A 23,318-nucleotide genomic window follows, 5' to 3' on the forward strand; every position below is an offset into this window, starting at 1 on the left:
AAAATTCTACCCATTGAGCCTTGCTCAATCTCTCCAGGGCCGAATTGATCAACAAGGCTCTCATCATATACTCACTCCTATTGTGTCTGGGCAGAATTGCAGACACTTTCAAATTCAACCCTAACTTATGGGTTTTTTTCAACAGTGAGTTAAAAATGAGTTACTTACATGGGGGGTAGACACTGACAGTCTGGGGAAATTAAAAGGTCAGCTGGATAGTTACCTAAGGGAGGAGGGAAGTGCAAAGGCTGTCTATTTACTTTCCTTTTATTAATTATTTATTTTTTAAAAATTTTCTTCTGTTTATTTTATTTATTTATTTTTTTTTTTTCTGGCTGGTTCAGCATAAGCCATAGACTTCCTTGCACCATGTGGCCATTGCTAATACATGTCAATAGCATTGATGTCAATTTCTTTTAAAGGATCCAAGAAATTAGTTTGTAAATCTATACAATGCTTAATTTTTGTTTATTTAGAGACAGAAATGAATAAAGGTCCGATAAAAAATTAAAACTATTATTATGAACCTTCATTTGTTCGAATCTCTCTTCTATTTGTAATATTTTTATATCTATGATGTAATAAAAATTTATTTTGTAAGAAGTTTCAGGCAAATTTATAGCTTCATAATTGTGTTATAGTTTTATAACTGCAAATCTATAAATGTGTAAGTAAGGTTTTTAGATTCTCCTTGAACAATGCAGCCCTGTCACCCTCGGAACAGCCTGCCCCTGCCTATAACCTAAATGTGCAGTTTACGCACACAGTTCATGTAGTGGCAAATGATGAAAAAAGCAGGCTTATATAGCATCAATAACAAAAAAAACAAACTAAACCCTTAAGTCATCTATCCTCCAAGAATTTATTCAACCCACCCATTTCCACAACAACATATGAAACCCTATTCCAATAATCAACCAACCGCTGGCTGAAAGAACACTTCACATCTATCCTGCAATCCATCCTTCCTCAACCTGAATTTGTGCCCTTTCATGTGTGTAGTCTCAGAAATAAGGAGGCCATCAATGTTTAGCTTACTCAATCCATTCAAGGCCTTAAACAACTCAATCAGATCTCCCACAGGTACCTAGTCTCCAGATGCTGCAATTTGCAGAACTGAAACCTTTCTTAGTAAGAACACCCTTTTGTTCCCTTTACCAATCTGGTTGTGCATCTCTGCACCCATTCCAACACTATGTCCTTCCTAAAGTGAGACCTCCAGACCTGTATACAGTACTCAAGATGCAGCCTTAAAATGGCTTTGCACAAATGGATAATCACCTCCTTATCCCTGCTAGCAAAGTTTCTGTATATCACTGACAAAACTCCATGAACTGTCTTGGCAGCATGTTTGCACTGTTCAGAGAATTTCATATCTGACTGCACAAATACCCCAAGATTTTTTCATTTTCTAATACAAATAGCAGAAAGAATTTTATGTTTATATTAACAGGAGAAGGAAACTGTTGAATCACTTGATATCTATGGGAACTGGGCCACTTGATATCTATGGGTTAATGGTTGGTGATCTGACTGGTTGCTGACAAATTAAATAGGTATTTTACATCCTCATTCACACAAATGAGGAATTCTTAAGGAGGAGAATTCCTCATTTGTGTGAATGAGGAATTCTCCTCCTTAAGGAGATGCCAGAAGTTTATCAACTTCTAATGGGGAGCTAAATAATTTTGTGATTTCTGAAAGGAAGGTGGAAGGAAAACTATTGAAGCTATATGTAAAAAAAAAAAAAGAAAAGAAAAAAAAAAAAAAATGTGCCTGGGGTGGATGGAATCTAGTTATATTAAGGGAGGCAACAAAGGAAATAAGAAAACCCTTAGCCATAATTATTACAGCATCCTTGGATTCAGGGAAGGTCCCTGTGGACTGAAGATGTGGGACTGTATCTCCAGTTTATAAAGGGAGATCAAAAGATGACATGAGTAATTACAGACCTGTTATCTTAATGTCTGTTCCAAGGAAAATAATGGAATCACTCGCTAAATAAGTAATACAGGACCATCCAGACAGGAATGTAATTATTCTGCACTCACAGCATCCAATGAGATTGGATGCTGTGATGTAATGACAAAGGAAATGGATGCAAAAAATAAATTTTATTTCGTATACTTGACTTGGATATAAGGAAGGCTTTTGATACTGTTGTACATAAAAGACTGCTGTACAAACTGGAGCAATGCAGCATTAAGAGCAACTTACTGCTATGGATAAAAGGATGGTTGAGTGGAAGAAGACAGAGCGTGGTTATCTTTGGTCACTGCTGTTCATGAACTAATGTTATTAATGAAGTCACCCAGGGTTCAGTGCTGGGCCCATTGTTATTTTCAGTATTTATTAATGATATTGATAAAGGTATATCAGGATTCATGTCTAAGTTGACAAGTTACTCTGGGATAACTTCTACCCATATGTAGTACCTTGCATTTGTCAATGTTAAACTTTGACTGCTATTTTTTGACCCATCAACCTAATTTTCCTAGATCTTGTTGCAGTAGCTCACCCTGTTCATGGTCACTAACCACCCTGCTAACCTCTGTATCATCTGCAAACTTAGACATGAATCCTGATATACCTTCATCAATATCATTAATAAATACTGAAAATAACAATGGGCCCAGCACTGAACCATGAGTGACTTCATTAATAACATTAGTCCATGAAGAGCAGTGACCAATGATAACCACGCTCTGTCTTCTTCCACTCAACCATCCTTTTATCCATAGCAGTAAGTTGCTCTTAATGCTGCATTGCTCCAGTTTGTACAGCAGTATTTTACGTACAACAGTATCAAAAGCCTTCCTTATATCCAAGTCAAGTATACGAAATAAAATTTATTTTTTGCATCCATTTCCTTGGTCGTTACACCATAGCATCCAATGAGATTGGTTAGCCAAGACCACCCCTTAGTAAATCCATGCTGTGAGTGCAGAATAATTACATTCCTGTCTGGATGGTCCTGTATTACTTCTTTAACCAGTGATTCCATTATTTTCCTTGGAACAGACATTAAGCTAACAGGTCTGTAATTACTCATGTCACCTTTTGATCTCCCTTTATGAACTGGAGATACAGTCCCACATCTTCAGTCCACAGGGACCTTTCCCTGAATCCAAGGATGCTGTAATAATTATAGCTAAGGGTTTTCTTATTTCCTTTGTTGCCTCCCTTGATATAACTGGATTCCATCCACCCCAGGCACCTTTTTTTTTTTTTCTTTTCTTTTCTTTTTTTTTTTTTTACTGATAGCTTCAATAGTTTTCCTTCCACCTTCCCTTCAGAAATCATAAAATTATTTAGCTCCCCATTAGAAGTTGATAAACTTCTGGCATCTCCTTCACTTAAGAATTCCTCATTTGTGTGAATGAGGATGTAAAATACCTATTTAATTTAACAGCAACCAGTCAGATCACCAACCATTAACCCATAGATATCAAGTGGCCCAGTGTGATTCAACAGTTTTCTTCTCCTGTTAATATAAACATAAAATTCTTTCTGCTATTCTTTGCCAGTCTTCTCATAATGCCTAAGCTTGCCTAACTTACTTTGTGTCTTGATTACAGACAATTTATATGTACCATAGGCTTCTGTATCACCCAATAATTTATATGCATCCCATGCATTTTTCTTCTCTGCCACCTGTCTCAAAAGTCCATCTGACATCCATTTAGGTCTATGCCTTGAACCATATTTCTTTGTATTTATGCAGTTATATAATATATTTAAGAAGTTATATGTTGTTTTGTTCTTCATCTCTTGTATGGAGTATTGGTGCATGTCATTAAAGAATCAGCAAAGGTTCCAATTTGTAAAATAATGTTAAAAATATAAATAAATGAGTTTTATAATCAGTGTAATTGTGTGGATAATTCACTCTCTCTCACCCACTTCTAATATTAGGAACCCTAAGAGAATACAACATATAACAATAATTAATATCTTATGTAAATATCAAGTAAAACTTAACTCACAGGATTAAGAGTCATAACTGACTGGATAAAAAGAATAGTTCCTTTGCCCAATGCATGATATATACTACAATGGGACCTAAAAATAAAAATAAACACAGAAACAAAAGTTACTTGTTTCAAATTAAAAAACAAAATTTAAATACTTTAACAAATAGAACTTCAACAAAATTTTGTATGCTAAGTGTTTATTTATATCATGTCTTCATGTAAGATACAGCTCTGGTATTGTCAGATGGCAACAAAAAATAATGATAACAAAATAAAAAGAACAAAATCTCCTAATAAAATTTACCTATAGGAAGGAGGGGAGCTCAAAGAGTCAGAGTGACCTGGAAGTTGGTTTGGTATTGTTATTAAAATGTATGGGGTGTGGGCAAAATTTGAAGTTTTAAAAAAATCAGTCAGTCAACATAGTCAAAAGAATACGATATTACATTCAGTTGAAAGCCATTACATATTATCTTAATTAAGACTTCCTTATACTGTCTGTTAATCCACCACAAGTCTATATCAATGTTTAAATAATTAAATTCAATTACACATAATTAACAAAATTCTAAAACTTTATGCATGAGAGCCTCAAATAGCAATAATTTTGATCAGATTTGTTTTACAAAAATTTTCAATGGACCACGTCTGAAATGTAAGAACTATTGTCATAGCCATACATGTGGTTTAGAAAAATTTTTTTTAACTTCCACTTCCTGGTAAATTGGAGAGATAATAATCAGATCACAATAGAGTCAGTAACAAGAACTCAATGAATGGAATTGCAGCTTCTTATCCACTGAAGAAGAAAATAATCCACAAAATAACATGGGTCAAAGCACAGTCTTTGGAACTACATTGTATAAAGCAAGGATAGGGTGCACTTGAGTAATAGCATTTGCCATATAGTATTAGTAGAGGCATATGATGCAAGAAAGCAAGTTTATATAGCATCAACCAAAAAAAAAAACCTTCCCATTTCACCCATCCATTAACTCCAAATGTTTGCCTAGTTCTGCCTTGAATTTATTTAAGCTCTCAGCTTCTACAACAACAGATGGAAGTTTGTTCCAACAATCAACCACACGCTAGCTAAAGGCAGATTTCTGCACATCTATTCTACAACAGTCTTTCCTCGATTTGAATTTATGTCCCCTCAGGTGACTAATCTGAGAAAGGAAGAATCCCATCAGCATTCAGCTTGCTCAAACCATTCAAGGCCTTATACACCTCAATCAGATCACCTTGCAGGTGCCTAGTCTCCAGACTGCAGAACTTAAGTCTCCAGACTTAAGTTCTGCAATTTGCAGAACTTAAGTCTTTCTTTGTAAAAGCAACCCATTGTTCCATTCACCAATCTTGTTGCCCTTCTCTGTACACATTCAAGCAGCTCTACATCTTTCCTAAAATGAGGCCTCCAGACCTGTACACAGTACTCAAGGTGTGACCTAACCATTGCCTTATACGAGGGGATAATGCCCTCTTTATCCCAGCTAGAAAAATTCCTGTATATCATTGCTCAAGACACCATGAGCTACTCTTGCACACTGTCTGCACTGATCAGAAAACTTCATATCCGACTACACAGTTATCCCAGATCTTTTTCATTCTCTACCACCCTGAGTGTAGTACCACACAGTTGCTACCCATATGCAATACTTTACATTTGTCACTATTAATTTTCATTTGCCACCACTCAGCCCATCTGCTCAACTTTTCTAGATCATGTTGCACTAGCGTACTGTCATTAGTGTCATTAACAACCCTGCCAACCTTCGTATCGTCTGCAAACTTGGATATTAAACCTGATATACCTTCAACAATATCATTGATAAATACAGAAAACCAGAATGGGCCAAATATGGACCCCTGGAGGACACCACTAATACTATTAGTCCACAAAGAACAGTGTCCACTGATTACCACATTGTTTTCTCCCACTCAACCATCCCTTTATCCACAGCAGTAACTTGCCCTTAATGCTATACTGCACCAACTTGTAGAGCAGTTTTCCATGTGCAACGGTATCAATAGCTTTCTTGAAATCCAGGTACAAAATATCAAAATTATTTTTTGCATCCATTTCCTTTGTGACCTCATTGTAGTATCCAATCAAATTGGTTAGACAAGACTTCCCCTTAACAAACCCGTGCTGTGTCTGAACAATAACTGCAGTCTTCTCTAGATTATCATGCAGTGCTTCTTTAACCAATGCCTCCATTAAGTTCTCCAGAACAGAATTTAAACTCTCTCCAAACAGGCCTAAGGGTGGGAAAATTCATGTTGAAATATTTATGCTTCACACCAACCAATTTAAATGAAATAAAATATAAGTTTATTTACAATTAAAATACAATTAAAATATATATACTATGACAGAAATGGAAGTTAAAATAAAAGCGTTAAAAGCTTTAAAATACATGAACGAGGTAAAACTAATAAAAACAGATGTATTTACAATAAATGAGGAGGGGATGTATACGAACACCCCTATCCCTGTTAATAGTGTTACCACTAGCCACCCCAATGCGCAGGCTCTCAAGCCATTTACGGTCCCAGAATCCGTGAGCTCGGTCAGTGATGACCGCAGCTTCAGGGAAGATCTGGTGCTGCTTCTCCCAATAGTGCTCGGCCACAGCAGACCTCGCATAATTTGTAGTTTTTATAGCCTTCATGTACTTGCCTAAACGTTCTTTAAGTCGTCGCCCTGTCTCACCAACATAACAAACCCCACAATCCGGGCATTTAATTTCATATACCATCCCACTACTAACTTCTTTTGCTATGGGGTCTTTAACTTGTGATATCACTGTGTGCAACCTCCGTCCTGGAAGTTGCACACAGCATATCTGGCACCCCCGGACTGTACGCGCAATGCGTTCAGTAAGGCCCGGACAGTAAGGAATGTATGCAGTGATCACAGGGGCTGACAACTCACTAGGCGTGGACTCTACCCCCCATCTAATAAATTTATCCAAAACCTTCTGAGGATAGCCACATTTCTTGAGGTCTGCTGTGACTCTGATAATTTCTCTCTCTTTATCCTTGGGGATACTGCAGTGGGACCCAACCCTATCTATTAAGGCCTTAACCACACTGTTCTTGTGTTGGCTGGTTTGTGCTGAGCAATAATGGGTATATTGTCCCCGGGTACATAGGTTTCCTGAAAACTTTAGTCTTAACCCTACAACCTTCTCTGATCACCAACACATCAAGAAACAGGAGGGATCCCTCTGTCTCTACTTCCGAGGTAAATTGGATGAGAGGGGAGAAGCTATTAATCACATTAAGTATTTGATCTTCCTTCCCCTTCTGTATGATGGTAAAATTATCTTCCAGAAATCATAATCTCAGTTTCATAATGGTAAAATCAATCTCATTTTCACTTATAGAGAAAATGAGAGAAATGTGGCTATCCCCAGAGGCTTTTGGATAAATTTATTAGAGGGGTAGTGTCCACGCGCAGTGAGTCATCTGCCCCTGTGATCACTGCATACATTCCTTACTATCTGGGCCTTACTGAACGCATTGCACGTACAGTCCAGGGGTTCCAGATACACTGTGCGCAACTTCCAAGACGGAGGTTGCACACAGTGATATCACAATTTAAAGACCCCATAGCAAAAGAAGTTAGTAGTGGGGTGGTGGTATATGAAATTAAATGCCCAGATTGTGGGGTTTGTTATGTTGGTGAGGCAGGGCGACGACTTAAAGAACGTCTGGGCGAGCACATGAAGGCTATAAAAACTGCAAATTATGCGATGTCTGCTGTGGCCGAGCACTATTGGGAGAAGCAGCACCAGATCTCCCCTGAAGCTGCAGTCATCACTGACCGAGCTCACAGGTTCTGGGACCGTAAATGGCTTGAGAGCCTGCGCATTGGGGTGGCTAGCAGTAACGCTATTAACGAGGATAGGGGTGTTTGCATACATCCCCTCCTCGAAGCCATCGTTCTTGAACGAGATGATCGGTTTTTATTGGCGCACTCCCAAGCCATTTCCGGTTCCAGCATGCAGTGGGAAATTCCAACCATATTCCTGTGGAACCATGTGATGAGTGCCATGGGCCTGCTATTTAAGGACGTTGTCATACAACAGAAGCATACTGTTGAGAAAGGAGTCTGTCATCTCCGAAAGCTACAGTTTTTAGCGCTTTTATTACTATTTTATTATTTTAACTTCAGTCACAGTCATTTTATATTTATTGTAAATACATCTGTTTTTATTAGTTTTGCCTCGTTCATGTATTTTAAAGCTTTTAACGCTTTTATTTTAACTTCCACTTCTGTCATAGTATATATATATTTTAATTGTAATTAAACTTACATTTTATTTCATTTAAATTGGTTGGTGTGAAGCATAAATATTTCAACATGGATTTTCCCAACCTTGTAGGCCTGTTTGGAGACATTTTTAATAGCTATGGCCATACCGTGTTATGACACGTCCGGAAATTCAAGAAATACAGCACGACAGAGGCCAAACAGAATCAGCATTTAAGATTTGCATACCGATGTAAAGCACATAGACTTGTTCCATGGGGTTTCCGTATTAAGTTGCCATTTGATGATGATCGTCTGGTTAGAGCCACCAATTGGTATCAGAAAAGGATATTACATATTTGGATACGCAAGTTGCACGATGATTTGAGGTTTACTAGAAGGCATATAGGCTTGGCCTTAGTATGTATCAACAGTGTGGTAAATCCAGTGCATCGGTCACTGGTAATCAGGTTAGTGCTAGATAAATCAGTTAGAGTTTCGGACATATATAAGCAGAGACAAATCAATAAATTTAATAGATTATTGGAAGAAACAGTGAGTATGCATAATGACAACGATAGTACTAATTTTATTTGTAACCTGAGTAGTAAGCAGCTTTCTAAGGAACAGGAGGGAGTACTAAGTTTAGGTACTAGGTTTGCTTTGATGCCCATCAAACCACCTATTGCTGAAATAGCTATGGGCATTGAGAGAGCTATTAGCAAGTTGTCGGAGACCCAGGCTAACGAAATACATATCAGGACTTTGGCTATCTTGAGTCAGGCCATGGTGGCTCCTCCAACCTTAGTGTCAAACATAGACGTGCCTTGTGAGAACTCAAATAGGATGATAAAATCATAGTCTTACCTGCGGATAAAGGGAGATTCACAGTTATTTTGGATAAAGAGGAGTATTGTAACAAAGCCTTAGAACTTCTACAGGACACTACTACGTATAAAGTTACTCAGAGAAATCTGTTAGTCAGCTTGGAGCGGCAGGTGAATAGTATTATTCAGCGCTGGCATAAGTTTAGTAGGATAACTAGAGAGGTTTTTTGGTCCCTACATGTCGTAGATTGCCATTTACCCAGGTTTTATGGACTTCCGAAGATACACAAAGTGGGTATCCAGCTTAGACCAATCATATCATTCATAGGTAGTCCTACCTATGCTTTATCGGATATCTTGCCAGATTAATTGCACCTATAGTGGGATGTTCTAGTTTTGTCATTAAAGACAGTAAGAACTTTAAGTTTTATAAAAGAACAGCCTATAAGTGAAAATGAGATTATGATTTCTTTTGATGTTATTTCCCTGTTTACATTTATTCCTATTAAGTTTGGAGTTCAATGTGTTAGAATGGCATTGGAAAAGGATGTGGCTTTAAATACCAGGTCTTTGTTAAGTATTAATGATATTTGTGAAGGCACAGAATTTTGCCTGTCCAGTACCACCATGGTCTTTCAAGATGTTATGTATAAACAGGTTCATGGCAGAGCCATGGGTTCCCCCATTAGCGCTATCATGGCTAATTTAGCCATGGAGGATTTGGAAGTTAGGATCTTTGATTGTTTGGAATTTCCCATACGTAAATGGAAAAGATACGTGGATGATACTTTTACCATCATACAGAAGGGGAAGGAAGATCAAATACTTAATGTGATTAATAGCTTCTGCCCTTTCATCCAACTTACCTCGGAGGTAGAGACAGAAGGATCCCTCCCATTTTTTGATGTGTTGGTGATCAGAGAAGGTTGTAGGTTTAAGACTAAAGTTTTCAGGAAACCTATGTGCCAGGAGCAATATACCCATTATAGCTTGGCACAAACCAGCCAACACAAGAACAGTGTGGTTAAGGCCTTAATAGATAGGGATGGGTCCCAATGCAGTACCCCTGGCGATAAAGAGAGAGAAATTATCAGAGTCACAGCAGACCTCAAGAAATGTGGCTATCCCCAGAGGGTTTTGGATAAATTTATTAGAGGAGTAGAGTCCACGCGTAGTGAGTTGCCGCCCTGTGATCACTGCATACATTCCTTACTGTCCGGGCCTTACTGAACGCATTGCATGTACAGTCCGGGGGTGCCAGATATGCTGTGTGCAACTTCCAGGACGGAGGTTGCACACAGTGATATCACAAGTTAAAGACCCCATAGCAAAAGAAGTTAGTAGTGGGGTGGTATATGAAATTAAATGCCCGGATTGTGGGGTTTGTTATGTTGGTGAGACAGGGCAATGACTTAAAGAATGTCTGGGCGAGCACATGAATGCTATAAAAACTGCAAATTATGCGAAGTCTGCTGTGGCCGAGCACCACTGGGAGAAGCAGCACCAGATCTCCCCTCAAGCTGCGGTCACTGACCGAGCTCACGGGTTCTGGGACTGTAAATGGCTTGAGAGCCTGCGCATTGGGGTGGCTAGTGGTAACACTATTAACAGGAATAGCAGTGTTCGCATACATCCCCTCCTTGAAGCCGTCGTTCTTGAACGAGATGATCGGTTTTTATTGGCACACTCCCGAGCCATTTCCGGTTCCAGGACGCAGGTGGGAAATTCCAACCATATTCTTGTGGAACCATGTGATGAGTGCCGTGGGCCTGCTATTTAAGGACGTTGTCACACAACAGAAGCATACTGTTGAGAAACGAGTCTGTCATCTCCGAAAACTACAGTTTTTAGCGCTTTTATTACTATTTTATTATTTTAATTTCAGTCACAGTCATTTTATATTTATTGTAAATACATCTGTTTTTATTAGTTTTACCTCGTTCATGTATTTTAAAGCTTTTAACGCTTTTATTTTAACTTCCATTTCTGTCATAGTATATATATTTTAATTGTACATAAACTTACATTTTATTTCATTTAAATTGGTTGGTGTGAAGCAAAAAAAAATATTTCAACAGAAGTTAAACTAACAGGTCTGTAATTACTTATGTCATCCTTTGATCCCCCTTTGAGAATTGGGGTCACATTTGCACATCTTCAGTCCATTGGGACTTCCTCTGAGTCCAAGGAAACTCTTATAATTATGGCTAAGGCTTTCGTACTTCCTTTACTGCCTCCTTTAATATAACTGGATAGATCCCATCCACCCCAGGTGCCTTTCCAATATAATTAACTTCAACAATTTCTCCTCCACTTTGCTCTCAGTTATTATAAAATCATTTGATTTTAATAACCTGTAATTGTAATTTGTAATTACAATTTCACCTCAGCAGGGTCCTTAACAGCCAAACCATTGATATCAGGTGGACCAATCTGATTCATTCCATTCCTTCTAGAGTTTACATAAGCAAAGAACTCTTTGCTGTTTTTCTTTGCATCTTTGTCAAAGGTTTCTCATAATCTGCCTTCTTCTGCCTAACCTCCTTTGTGACTTGATTACACACAGCTTATATCTACGATAGGCTTCTGTGTCACCTAACAATTTACATGCATCCCATGCATTTTTTCTTCCCTGCCACGAGTCTCATTAGTTCATCTGACATCCATTTAGGCCTAAACCTTGAACAGTACTTCTTAGTTGGGATAAAAAGCCTAGTAGCTTCCAATATTAGTTCCTTGAATGCTTCTCATTTAGAATTTGCTGTTGGTAACATCAGTTGGTCCCCACTGTATAGACTTTAAGGACTGTCTCAGACCATGACAGTCACCTTTATGAAAACATCCTTCCCTTTACCCCTGATGGTAGTTACATCTTTGAGTAAATCCCACATCAGCACGCTGTGCTCACTGCCACCTAGTGGTTCCTTTATCTACATATTTTTAATGCACAAAGAATCACTAATCAGATCCAGAGTGTTACTACTTCTGTTTGCTTCTCGAACATGCTGATGTAGAAAACAATCATACAATAAATCCAAAAATACCTTGCTAGTGTGTGACCAACCCAGAGGTATCAGTCAATATCTGGGAAATTAAAATCTCCCATTATAAGACAATTTGATTTACTGGCCCACTCTATTTCTCTGTGTAATTGTCCACTGTAATCATCAGAGTCATTAGGCCTACAGCACAGTCCTACTCTCAATTTCTCTTTTCCAGTGCAATGAAGCCACATGCTTTTGCTGCACTGGCAAAAAAAAAATAGATAAATAAGAAAATACAAATTCTATGCTTCCCTTCTCATACAGGTAACTATCCAGTTGAACTTTGAATTTATTCAAAATGTTAGCCTTAACTACTTGTGAGTGCAACTTGTTCCAGCGATCAACAATTCTCTGGCTAAAAGAAAACTTCCTACAATCCTACAATGCAGTAGGATTAGGACCTGCCTATCTCTACAGAATAATGTTTGATAAATCATCGACAGAACACTATGGGCTTTCCTGGCAGCCTGTTTACACTGTTCAGAAAACTTTGTATCTGCTCATATTGTATCTCCCAGATCCCTTTCCTCCTTCACTGTTTTTAGTTCAACCACACCAAGTGTATAATTTATTTGTTGGTTGCTGTTGTTGTTGTTTGGTTTTTAGGAGCATTAGCAACTAAGGCCATATTGCTCCAGGAATATGCGGTGGTCATTCCCTGACCTTTCCACATCCTCCGTATTTGGTAGTGACGGGCTCGAACCCCGGTCTAATCAAGAAGCGTGTGCTACGCACTGCTGCTCCTTCCCACCTGGCTACGGAGGCGCCATTTGTTGTTGTTGGTTGCTATTCCCCAGTGTAAGACCTTGCATTTAGCAGCATTAAAACTTCTCTGACCATCTTTGAAGTCTGTTGAAGTAATCCTGAAGGAGCACTGCTTGGTGGGTGCCTCCGTGGCCAGGTGGGAAGGAGCAGCAGTGCGTAGCACACGCTTCTTGATTAGACCGGGGTTCGAGCCCGTCACCACCAAATACGGAGGATGCGGAAAGGTCAGGGAATGACCACCGCATATCCCGGAGCAATATGGCCTTAGTTGCTAATGCTCCTAAAAACCAAATAACAACAACAACAGCACTGCTTGGCACTGATCATTACCGACTCTGCAAACCTTTATGTCATCAGCAATTTTGACATCATGCCTTATATCCTTTATTAATATTTATGAAAATGGAAACAATGGTGGACCAAGAACTAGTCCTTGAGGGACTCCACTCCTGACATTACACCAATCTGAATAACTGTGAAGAACATCCATTAATCACAACCCTCTGCCTTCTGTCCTGCAACCACCAAGCAATCCATCTTAGAATATTACCAGTGTGTGACCAACCCAGAGGTATCAGTCAATATCTGGGAAATTAAAATCTCCCATCAACCTGTTCAAAGCTTATACAATAATCTCTCATGAGGGACTGAGTCATATGCTTTGCTAAAATCTAAATAAACTATGTTGAAATTGTTCCCTAAATCCAGCTCAGGAATAACTGTGTCAAAATAGCCTACTAAGTTAGTTAAGCATGATTTACTCTAAACAAAGCCATGTTGTGTCTTTCAGAATGTCATATCTATCCAAATATCCCTGGATTGCACTCTTAATCATTGTCTCTAAGATTTTTCCTACCACTGAAGCCAGACTAACCAGTCTCTAGTTATCACCTTCACTCTTAGAACAGCTTTTATGTATTGGCAATATATTGGCAATTTTCCATTCCAAAGGCATCTCCCCTGAGTGCAAAGATGCCCTCATAATTAACCTCAATAGTTCAATACACTCCCTCACACTCTCCCTCAAAACTACAGGGTATATGACATCAACCCAGGGAGCTTTACTTGCCTTTATGCTCAAACGTTTTTCTGATAAACAATCGTTTGTACATCTGTAAATGCACTAATTTCATATAGGCCAGCCTCACTTGCACAGCCTCTTCTCAGCATGAAGGGTCCTTCATCAGTAAAGACAGATGCAAAGTACCTGTTAAATTCATCTGAAACATCAGCTGGGTTACCTAAGACTTCCCACACCCATTGCACAAGGATCCAAATGGTCTGCTTTTTTCTTACTTGTATTCACATGCATGAAAAATTCCTTCTCCACATTCTTTGCTTTCTTAGCCAATGCTTTCCCATATGCAGCCTTGACCTTTCTGACCTTATTTGTGGTACTATTACAGATCAACTTGTACCTGTTGTAGGCTTCAGCACTTTTCATTGCTCTGTAACTGTCCCATGCTATCTTTTTCTGCTCTGTTTGACCAGCCAGCTCTGCAGTCATCCATTTCAGCATCCTCCTCCTGCAATACTTTCTTAAAGGTATGTATTCGTGGTTTCTGTAATTTTTTTCTTTAAAAGTATTTCATAATTCAAGTGTATTCACCATCCCTCAGCAATCCATCTAGTTCTACAGATGCCACATAGTGCCTTAAACTCTCAGTCTCCTCATCTGAAGTTAAATCCTGTGCCGTTACCTTTAGCTACTGCAACATCTTTCTTCATCTTCTAGCTGATGATTGAATGATCACTTCCTGACAACGGTTCCTGTACTTTAAGCCCTGTGATGTTATCTGATCCGTTAGTAATGATTAGGTCAAGAATATTCTCACCCCTAGTACTTTCTCTAACCTGCTGGTATAAATAATAATAATCTAGTTTATTTAAAAAAAAGTTTTTCTCCATCATGAGTTTCCCTCCTACTCAGTCCAATGCATCTGGGGTAGATTATAGTCACCCACAATAAGACATTCTCGCTTGCTTGTCCATTCCACATGCATGTAAAGACTCTCGTCATAATCTTCTCGACTGTACATTACTCCCACTCTCATTGTTCCTTTGCTTTTGACTAACTAACACCACACAGATTCTATGCTGGCAGCCACACAGATTCTATGCTAGTAACTTCAGACTCAGTAAAAGCTCTTTTCGTGCTCAGACTGCTTTTGATAAGAAGCATGACCCCTCCATCCCTTCTATCATCCCCTATCTTTCCTAAATACATTATACATACCATAGTGGAACTTGCCATCACCAATTTCCAGGTGGTACCACATTTCTGTTAGTCCTATAATATCAGCATTAGTTGTCCTAACCAGGAATTCAAATTCAGCCATTTTATTGACAACACTCCTGACATTGCTGTAGACACAGTTGAGACTAAGTAATCTTCTACAGTTCACTAGCCTGACACACCCCTTGAAGTTATTTAGGTTTGTATCCCAAGCTTTATCTGCCTCCTCATTTGAAATATTGCTATCCTTAGAATGTCTTATCAACATCAGCTGTTGTAGCAACAAAAGAGAATTCATGAGGTGAGTGCACGCACTGCTTTAACCCATATCATCTGATAAATACAGATCTAAATTACCCTTCTTCCTCCCTAACTAGCAGTTTACCTGACCCTTTAGAGTATCCTCACTGATAATGGCAAAAATCCTTGCACCACTTAGATGGTACAAGGATTTCTGGAGTACTACATACAGGTCTCATTTTAGGAAGGATGGGAATCTGACAGAACAAGTACAGAGATAAATAAAAAAGATTATTCAGGAACACTTTTGTGTCCCTGACTAATCTTTTTGCTTTTCCTTAACAGCAAGATAGAGTAAATTTCCACAAACTGCAGTGCCTAAACTAGGCTTTTGCAAGGAGACCTGACTGTAGTGTGTTTAAGGCTTTAAATGTAATAAGTAAACAAAATACTGATGGCATCCTTACTCTTTCTTGGACAACACACATAGATTGGAGGAAAGATTTGCAAAAATTTGATTTCAGCCAAAGGGCAACTAATCATTGGAACAAACTTCCATCTGGGGTTGTAAAGTGGGCAGTTTTTAGTAAATTTAAGAAAGGATTAGACAAATTGTTAGAGAGGATGTACAGATGAGATTTTTTTGGGAGGGGAGGTGAACCGCTGCTGTATAAGCATGCTTCCTTATGCCAATTGCCACTACTAATACTAGAATCACATAAATTACCAAATTTTTGAGTTTGATCCTTCTTGTTGAGAGACCACGGACAGATCCCATTAGAGATTCCAAATAGCAAAGAGTATTAGTGTATATAATTCAAAACAATGTTCAGTAAACTGCAATTTGTAATTTTGGAAATTAAGATCTTAAATTAATGAAGAAGAATGGCAAAGGAAGTAAATGAAATACTTCACTTCATTAGTATTTACTGATCACAAACTGAAAAAATTAAATAGCATTAGCATTAGCAGAGGCATTTGATGCAAGAAAGCAAGCTTATGCAGCTTCAGCAAAAAAAAAAAAACCTTCCCATTTCACCCATCCATTTGTTCCAAATGTTTGTCTAGTTCTGCCTTGAATTTATTTAAGCTATCAACTTCCACAATGACAAATGGAAGTTTGTTCCAGCAATCAACTACCACTGGCTAAAGGAAAATTTCCGCACATCTATTCGACAACTGTCTTTCCTCAATTTCAGTTTAGGCCCCCTCAGGTTTGTAATCTGAGCAAGAGGAAGAATCCCATCAGCATTGTGCCTGCTCAATCCATTCAAGGCCCTATACATCTCAATCAGATTGCCTCACAGGTGCCTAGTCTCCAGAAGCTGCAATTTGCAGGGCTTAAGCCTTTCTTCATAACAGCACCCCTTTGTACGCTTCACCAGTCTTGTTGCCCTTCTCTGTACTCGTTCTAGCAACTCTACATCCTATTTAAAATGACGCCTCCAGACCTGTACACAGTACTCAAGGTGTGGCCTGACCATTGCCTTATACAAGGGGATAATCACCTCCTTATCTCTGCTCACAAAATTCCTGTATATAATTGACAAGACCCCATGATCTTCTTTGGCAGCCTGCCTGCACTGATCAGAAAACTTCATATCTCACTGCACAATTACCCCAAGGTCTCTTTCATTCTCCACTACCCTGAGTGTAACACCACATAGTTGGTACATTTCTCTGTGTGTTACTGCTACCCATACGTAGTACTTTTGCATTTGTCAATGTTACACTTCAGTTGCCATTTCTCAGCCCATCTACCCAACTTTTCAGATCCTGTTGCAGCAGCATAATGTCATTACTGTTATTAACAACCCTCCCAACCTTTCTATCATCTGCAAACTTTGACATTAAGCTTAATATACCTTCATCAATATCATTGATAAATATACAAAACAACAATGGGACCAACACCGAAACCTGGGAGACACCACTAATAACATTAGTCCACGAAGACACCACTAATAACATTAGTCCATTGATTACCACTCTGTCTTCTCCCACTCAACCATCCTTTTATCCATTGTAGCAACTTGCCCTTAATATCATACCGCTCCAATTTGTACAGTAGTCTTCCATGTGCAACAGTATCAAAAGCTTTCCTGAAATCCAAGAATATGATATCAAAATTATTTTTTGCATCCACTTCCTTTGTGACCACATCATAGTATCCAATCAAAATGGTCAGACAAGACTTCCCCCTAACAAACCCATGCTGCATCTGAATTATTACTACTGCTTTGTCTAGATAATCCTGCAATGCATCTTTAACTAGTGACTCCATTATTTTCCCTGGAACAGAAATCAAACTAACAGGTCTGTAATTACTCCTGTCACCTTTTGATCCCCCCTTTGTGAATTGCAGATACATTTGCACATCTCCAGTCTGTCGGGACTTCCTCTGAGTCCAAGGATGCTCTCAAAATTATGGCTAAGGGTTTGCTTACTTCCTTTAATATAACTGGATAGATCCCATCCACCGCAAGTGCCTTTCTTATTTTTAACAACAGCAATTTCTCCTCCACTTTGCTCTCAGTTATTACAAAATCATTTAACTCCCCATTAGAGTTTGATAAACATCTGGCCCTCTCCTCCTTGAATAACTTGCTTCATGTGTGAATGTAGATGCAAAATATTCATTTAGTTCAGCCGCTATCTGAGAATTATCATCTACAGTCAAATCATTGATATCAAGTGGACCAATTGATTCATCCCTTTTCTTTTAGAGTTTATATAAGTAAAGAATTCTTTGCTGTTTTTCTTTGTATCCATTTCCAAAGATTTCTCATAATCTACCTTTGCTTGCCTAACTCCCTTTGTGACTTGATTACAGACTAGCTTATATATACTATAAGCTTCTGTGTCGCCTGATAATTTATATGCATCCCATGCATTTTTCTTCTCTGTGTCGAGTTTCATTAGTTCATCTGACATCCATTTGGGCCTAAACCTAGAACAGTATTTCTTAGTTGGAACAAAAAAAGTCTAGTAGCTTCCAAGGTTACTTCCTTGAATGCTTCTCATTTAGAATTTGCTGTTGGTAACATCGTCAGTTGGTCCCACTATATAGAACTTAAATAGTCTCTGAGACCACTGCAGTCACCTTTATGAAAGCAGAAACCCTTTTCTTTACCCTTGATGTTACATCTTTATGCAAATCCCACATCAGTACACTGTGTTCACTGCCACCTAGTAGTTACTTTATCTGTAAATTCTTAATGCATGAATAATCACTGCTGACAGTCAGATCAAGAGTGTTACTCCCTGTGGTTGCCTCTATAACATACTGATGTAGAAAACAATCATCCAATAAATCCACAAAAGCCTTGCTAGTGTGCGAGTGACCAAACCACAAGTTCCAGTTAATATCTGGAAAGTTAAAATCCCCCATTATAAGACACTCTGATTTACCAGCCCACTATTTCTCTGTATAATTGTTCATTGTACTCATCAGAGTCATTAGGCCTATAACAAACTCCTACCCTCATCTTTGCTTTCACAGTGCATATGTCACAACAAACTGCCTCAACATTGCACTGTCCATCTATGTCAACTGGATGCACTTCCTTAGATTTTATGTGTTTCTTAACTAACAGCATAACCCCTCCTCCTTTTCTATACACATTGTAGTCCCCAAATTCCAATTCTGCATTCCTTATATCTGTGTGACACCCTGTCTCTGATATCCCAACGATATCTGGCTGTGGTGTCTTGACGAACACTTCAAGTTCATCAAATTTATTTACTATACTCCTAGCATTGGTGTGTATACAAGTATACATGCACCTGTTCTTACTCTTAGTTACTCTAACACAGCCCATGTGTTTACTTGTTTCAAGACTCCCAGCAGTTTCTGAAATCCCCAGCAACTTTCTTTCCGGGCTGCTGCTCATTCCAATAGAAGTAGTGCAAGAATCATTTCCACCTCTGCTTGCGGCTACTGTTAATCTATTAGTCTGTGAATCTCCTGCCCCCAAGTTAGCAGTTTTCCAACCCACCTAACATTGCTTCAATAGCATCAGCAAATATTCTTGCACCCTTTCTATTTAAGTGCATCCCATCCATGCAGAAGCAATCGCTCCTGTTAACAAGCATAGACCACGCTGAAAAATATTCTACCCCATAAGCCTTGTACAGTCTCTTCAAGGCCTAATTGATTGACGAGGCTCTCAATCATATACTCCCTCCTATCGTGTCTGGGCAAAATTAAAATTTAAAAATCTTTCAACTTTAACCCTAATTCACAACTTTTTTCAATGTTGACCTGTACTTGTTAAGTAAATCCGCAGATCTCTTACACTTAATGTATTAGTGCAAATTTTAAGGGCCCACAGGATGATACAACAATATCACCCTTTGTGCCCTTAAAAGATGATATCTGCGCTACAACGTCATCAACTTTTTCCCCTTGGCAGACATACCCTGGTCCTATTCCACCTATCTTTTTTGCACAATATATTTCCGTTTCCCTGACAGTAACTAACTCCTGTGGGACCAGTGCATTCTGTCCTGAAGATATACTTGAGAAAAGCATCAACCAATTGTTGCACATCATTCAAACACTGTACTAATCTGGAGCCATTGTGCAGGGGTCTTGTACTTGGATACCTTCGTCTCCAAAACCTCTGCGAAATTGGGAAGCAATTTCAGAAATTTTGTGCTGTTTGTCTACTTGGTCTGCACAGCTGATTCACAATACCGTTCAAGAAATGTGTTTTCTTTGATTTCTCCATTGAAATTTCTAGAAATCTGTTAGTTCTCACACAAACAGGAAAAATGCAGGATAAATTTAAGTCTATTCTTGATAATTACATGCACATGGTGAAAAACAAGAATTTAAAATTGGTGGCATCCCTTGCTTACAATTTATTTAAGATTTATTAAACAGTGGTTATCCCTTTGTTTGGCCATGATTACACCACACTTCAGTAGTGTATGCAGGTCTGGATAAAGAATATACATCTTCTGGAACAAATACAGAGAAGGGCAATGAGATTTGTGAAATAAAAAAGGGTGCTCCAAGAAAGGCTTCAATTTTTCAAATTGAAGTGTCTGGAAACTAGGCACCTACGAGGTGATCTGATTGAGGTGTTTAATCTTGACGTGATTCTTCCTCTTGCTCAGACTATGCACAAGAGGGGGCATAAATTCAAACTGAGGAAGAATGGTTGCAGAATAGATGCACAGAGTTTGAATAAATTTGCTAATATGCCATGTACAAGGTCACTCAAGTCTTTCATTTTGCTCATTCTTGCACTGAAATATACACATAGAGCATCCTTAAGTAACTGCCAACCTGTATGATATCACATGGTATGAACACATGATGCACAGACCAGATGGCACTAGTGTTCTGGCTGCCTTTTTTTATGTGCTGTGTCCCATTTTTTAGCTTTCACATGGCTATGTGATTATGTTAATAGTTAAATATATGGATGTGCACAGCCCTAATGGCTCTTATATCCCTGGAAGTCGACGGTGAAATAATGTAAGTATTATTTCAAAATATAAAGGAATGCTCATCCTCAAACCTCTAAGCCTAATCGCTTCATCTCATATGGTAGTGCTAAGCCTAGCATTCTGCTGACAAACCTTGCCGAGCCAGACTATTACCTCGCAAACCATCAATGCTCTGCAAAAACTCTCCTCCGCATAACCACCAACAATGTACATTCCCCTATGAAAATCTCAAATTTAAATCTATAATAATAGAACAGAAGAAGTACCACTGGATTCACTACTTCCAAAGGCCATAATGCCATATCAATGAACAAATTATCTTGTCATCTGACTCAACAGCAATTGGCAAACTGAATCCAGTTTTCCATATACCATAATCCGGCTTTATATGGTCAGGAACTACATTGATTGCATCAGTAATGTTAACATCTGCTACATTATGTATTAGTCATTTCATGTGTTATTAATTTATTTGTTTTTGTATGAGTTGTACTTTATTCCAAATTTTGTGGTTAAATTTTTGTTTGTTCTCATATAATGTAAGCCCTTATAACTGTTTCATTAGTTGTCCCGGAGCAAGCTTGTAATTATCAGAGCTAATAAGGCACCTCTGTAGCCAGGTGGGCAGGAGCAGCAGTGCATAGCACACGCTTCTTGATTACACCGGGGTTCGAGCCCGTGACCACCAAATATGGAGGATGCGAAAAGGTCAGGGTTGACCACTGCATATCCCCAGAGCAACATGGCCTTAGTTGCTAATGCTCCTAAAAACCAAATAACAACAGAGCTAATAAATGGAATTTATTATTATATGATGACAACACCTACCCTTTTCATGGAGGAGTGCTCTATTTTGTGAAATGGGTAGGTTTACCTAATAAAGGACACTTCATTTATAGCTGTTAGGAAGTAAAACAAATAAATGTGTACTACACATACACACACTGTTCAGAAAACTGGCTTGCTCCTATCCTAAGCATGCCAGATAAATATGTAACATGAATATTACATGCTAAAAGGCTATGACCAAGACTGCATTCTGAATAAAACAAATCATGATGCATTTTACCCTCTGGAATGACTGTTTTTTTTTTTTTTTTTGCATTGATTTTAGGGTAGTTGGTGGTCTATTTTGGTCATGTATGCACAGGTATCCTCTTGGACTATTGGTAAAAATATCATGTGTAGATATTTGCCCTTTTCATTATTTTATTTTAATCTTAAAATGAAAATTTACTAAGTGATTTTGTAGTTAATTGCTTCATTAACTTCATCACTGAATTTGTTTCAAAATTTAGACCCATGGTGCAAGTTGATAAAAGAACAAATAAGAATGAAATAGTATAGCTAAAAATCTAATAAAAAGTAATTTCATCACACAATTAACAAAAAAATAGGTGGCCAAGCTGCTTATGGATTTGCTATTTATCTGTGCTTGGATTCTAAAAATTTATGCTTGATTAGATTTATTGTCCAAAAAATAGCAATCTTCAAGTCTCAAAGGTTACACATATGTTCCACTGTATTTACTTATCACACTAAAATATTAAACATGGCAGTGTACTTTGTTTACAAAAACATTAGTCTCTAGCAGAAATGGTTCATTACAGCAAACTTGCTAAAAATGATAAAACTTACCATGGCTCCATTAGTTCTAATGCTTCTCCATACTTATTTTCAAGAAAGAGATCTAATGTTGTAAGTGCTGCTTCAAGACTCTCAGCAAGTGATGGCTTCTCTGGATTATCTTGAATACTAAATATACATTAAAAAAAACTCACATAAATAAACTATTGATAACAGAAAAACTATTATTCTATTTGATCTGACTGAAATATAATAATAGTTTTGATTCTATTCAAAACTATTATTATTCAATTTGGTATTCTTTATCCATTCATTGCAAAATATCAAAATATTCACAATTCACAAATTTTTTTGTAAATATCATAATACCCAGCACTATAGTAGCTAAAACAGAAGATCACATGACTATAGTAGCAAAATGTGAATATTAACAAAAAGACTATACACTGACAGACACAACAGTTAAGTTATAAATGATAAAAATGCAAGAGTTCATAACACAAGTAACACACATTAGTGCAATTTGGTATGGAAGCACATTACATAAAATATGTATTGTACTAATGAATAAATGAACTATGAATTCTAATGAATAAAACATGTAATTTCTGAAAGTTATTGAAAGAAGCCGAATTTCCAAAACAGATATTGCATTACTACTATTAATATTATGTAATTTATTACATGGCTTCAGATTCAATATGCCAATAATAAAAATAAAAAATGCTGAGTGCTAAACTAAAGAATACTGACATTGACAAAATAACCAGAGATTTCTTTTGGTTGGAGTAACAACTAACTTGACCAAACACTGCATGATTGGTAGCATGCATTTAAGCATGCCATGCTGAGAATATAAGGGTGTGTGCACAAATGAATAAAACTTGTCATTTCTAAATATGTATCCAATATTAGAGTGTCCAC

At 37.9% G+C, this 23,318-nt stretch overlaps 1 protein-coding gene across 2 annotated transcripts in view; it reads right to left on the reverse strand.

Annotated features, from left to right (window-relative positions):
• The window catches only part of LOC150087207 (tetratricopeptide repeat protein 39B-like), a 349,901-nt gene that overhangs the window by 201,051 nt on the left and 125,532 nt on the right, over positions 1-23,318 (reverse strand). For both annotated transcript variants that reach the window (XM_090371071.1, XM_090371072.1), the window contains exons 3-4: positions 22,446-22,562; positions 3,987-4,062 (exon numbers count right to left, since the gene is read on the reverse strand). In XM_090371071.1, coding sequence (XP_090227197.1) covers positions 3,987-4,062; positions 22,446-22,562 — 193 coding nt within the window. The remainder of the gene's footprint in view (positions 1-3,986; positions 4,063-22,445; positions 22,563-23,318) is intronic.

This window comes from Mastigoproctus giganteus, chromosome 4, assembly GCF_048544385.1.
Source record: "Mastigoproctus giganteus isolate SK-2022 chromosome 4, ASM4854438v1, whole genome shotgun sequence".
In the NCBI taxonomy this organism is placed as follows: domain Eukaryota; kingdom Metazoa; phylum Arthropoda; class Arachnida; order Uropygi; family Thelyphonidae; genus Mastigoproctus; species Mastigoproctus giganteus.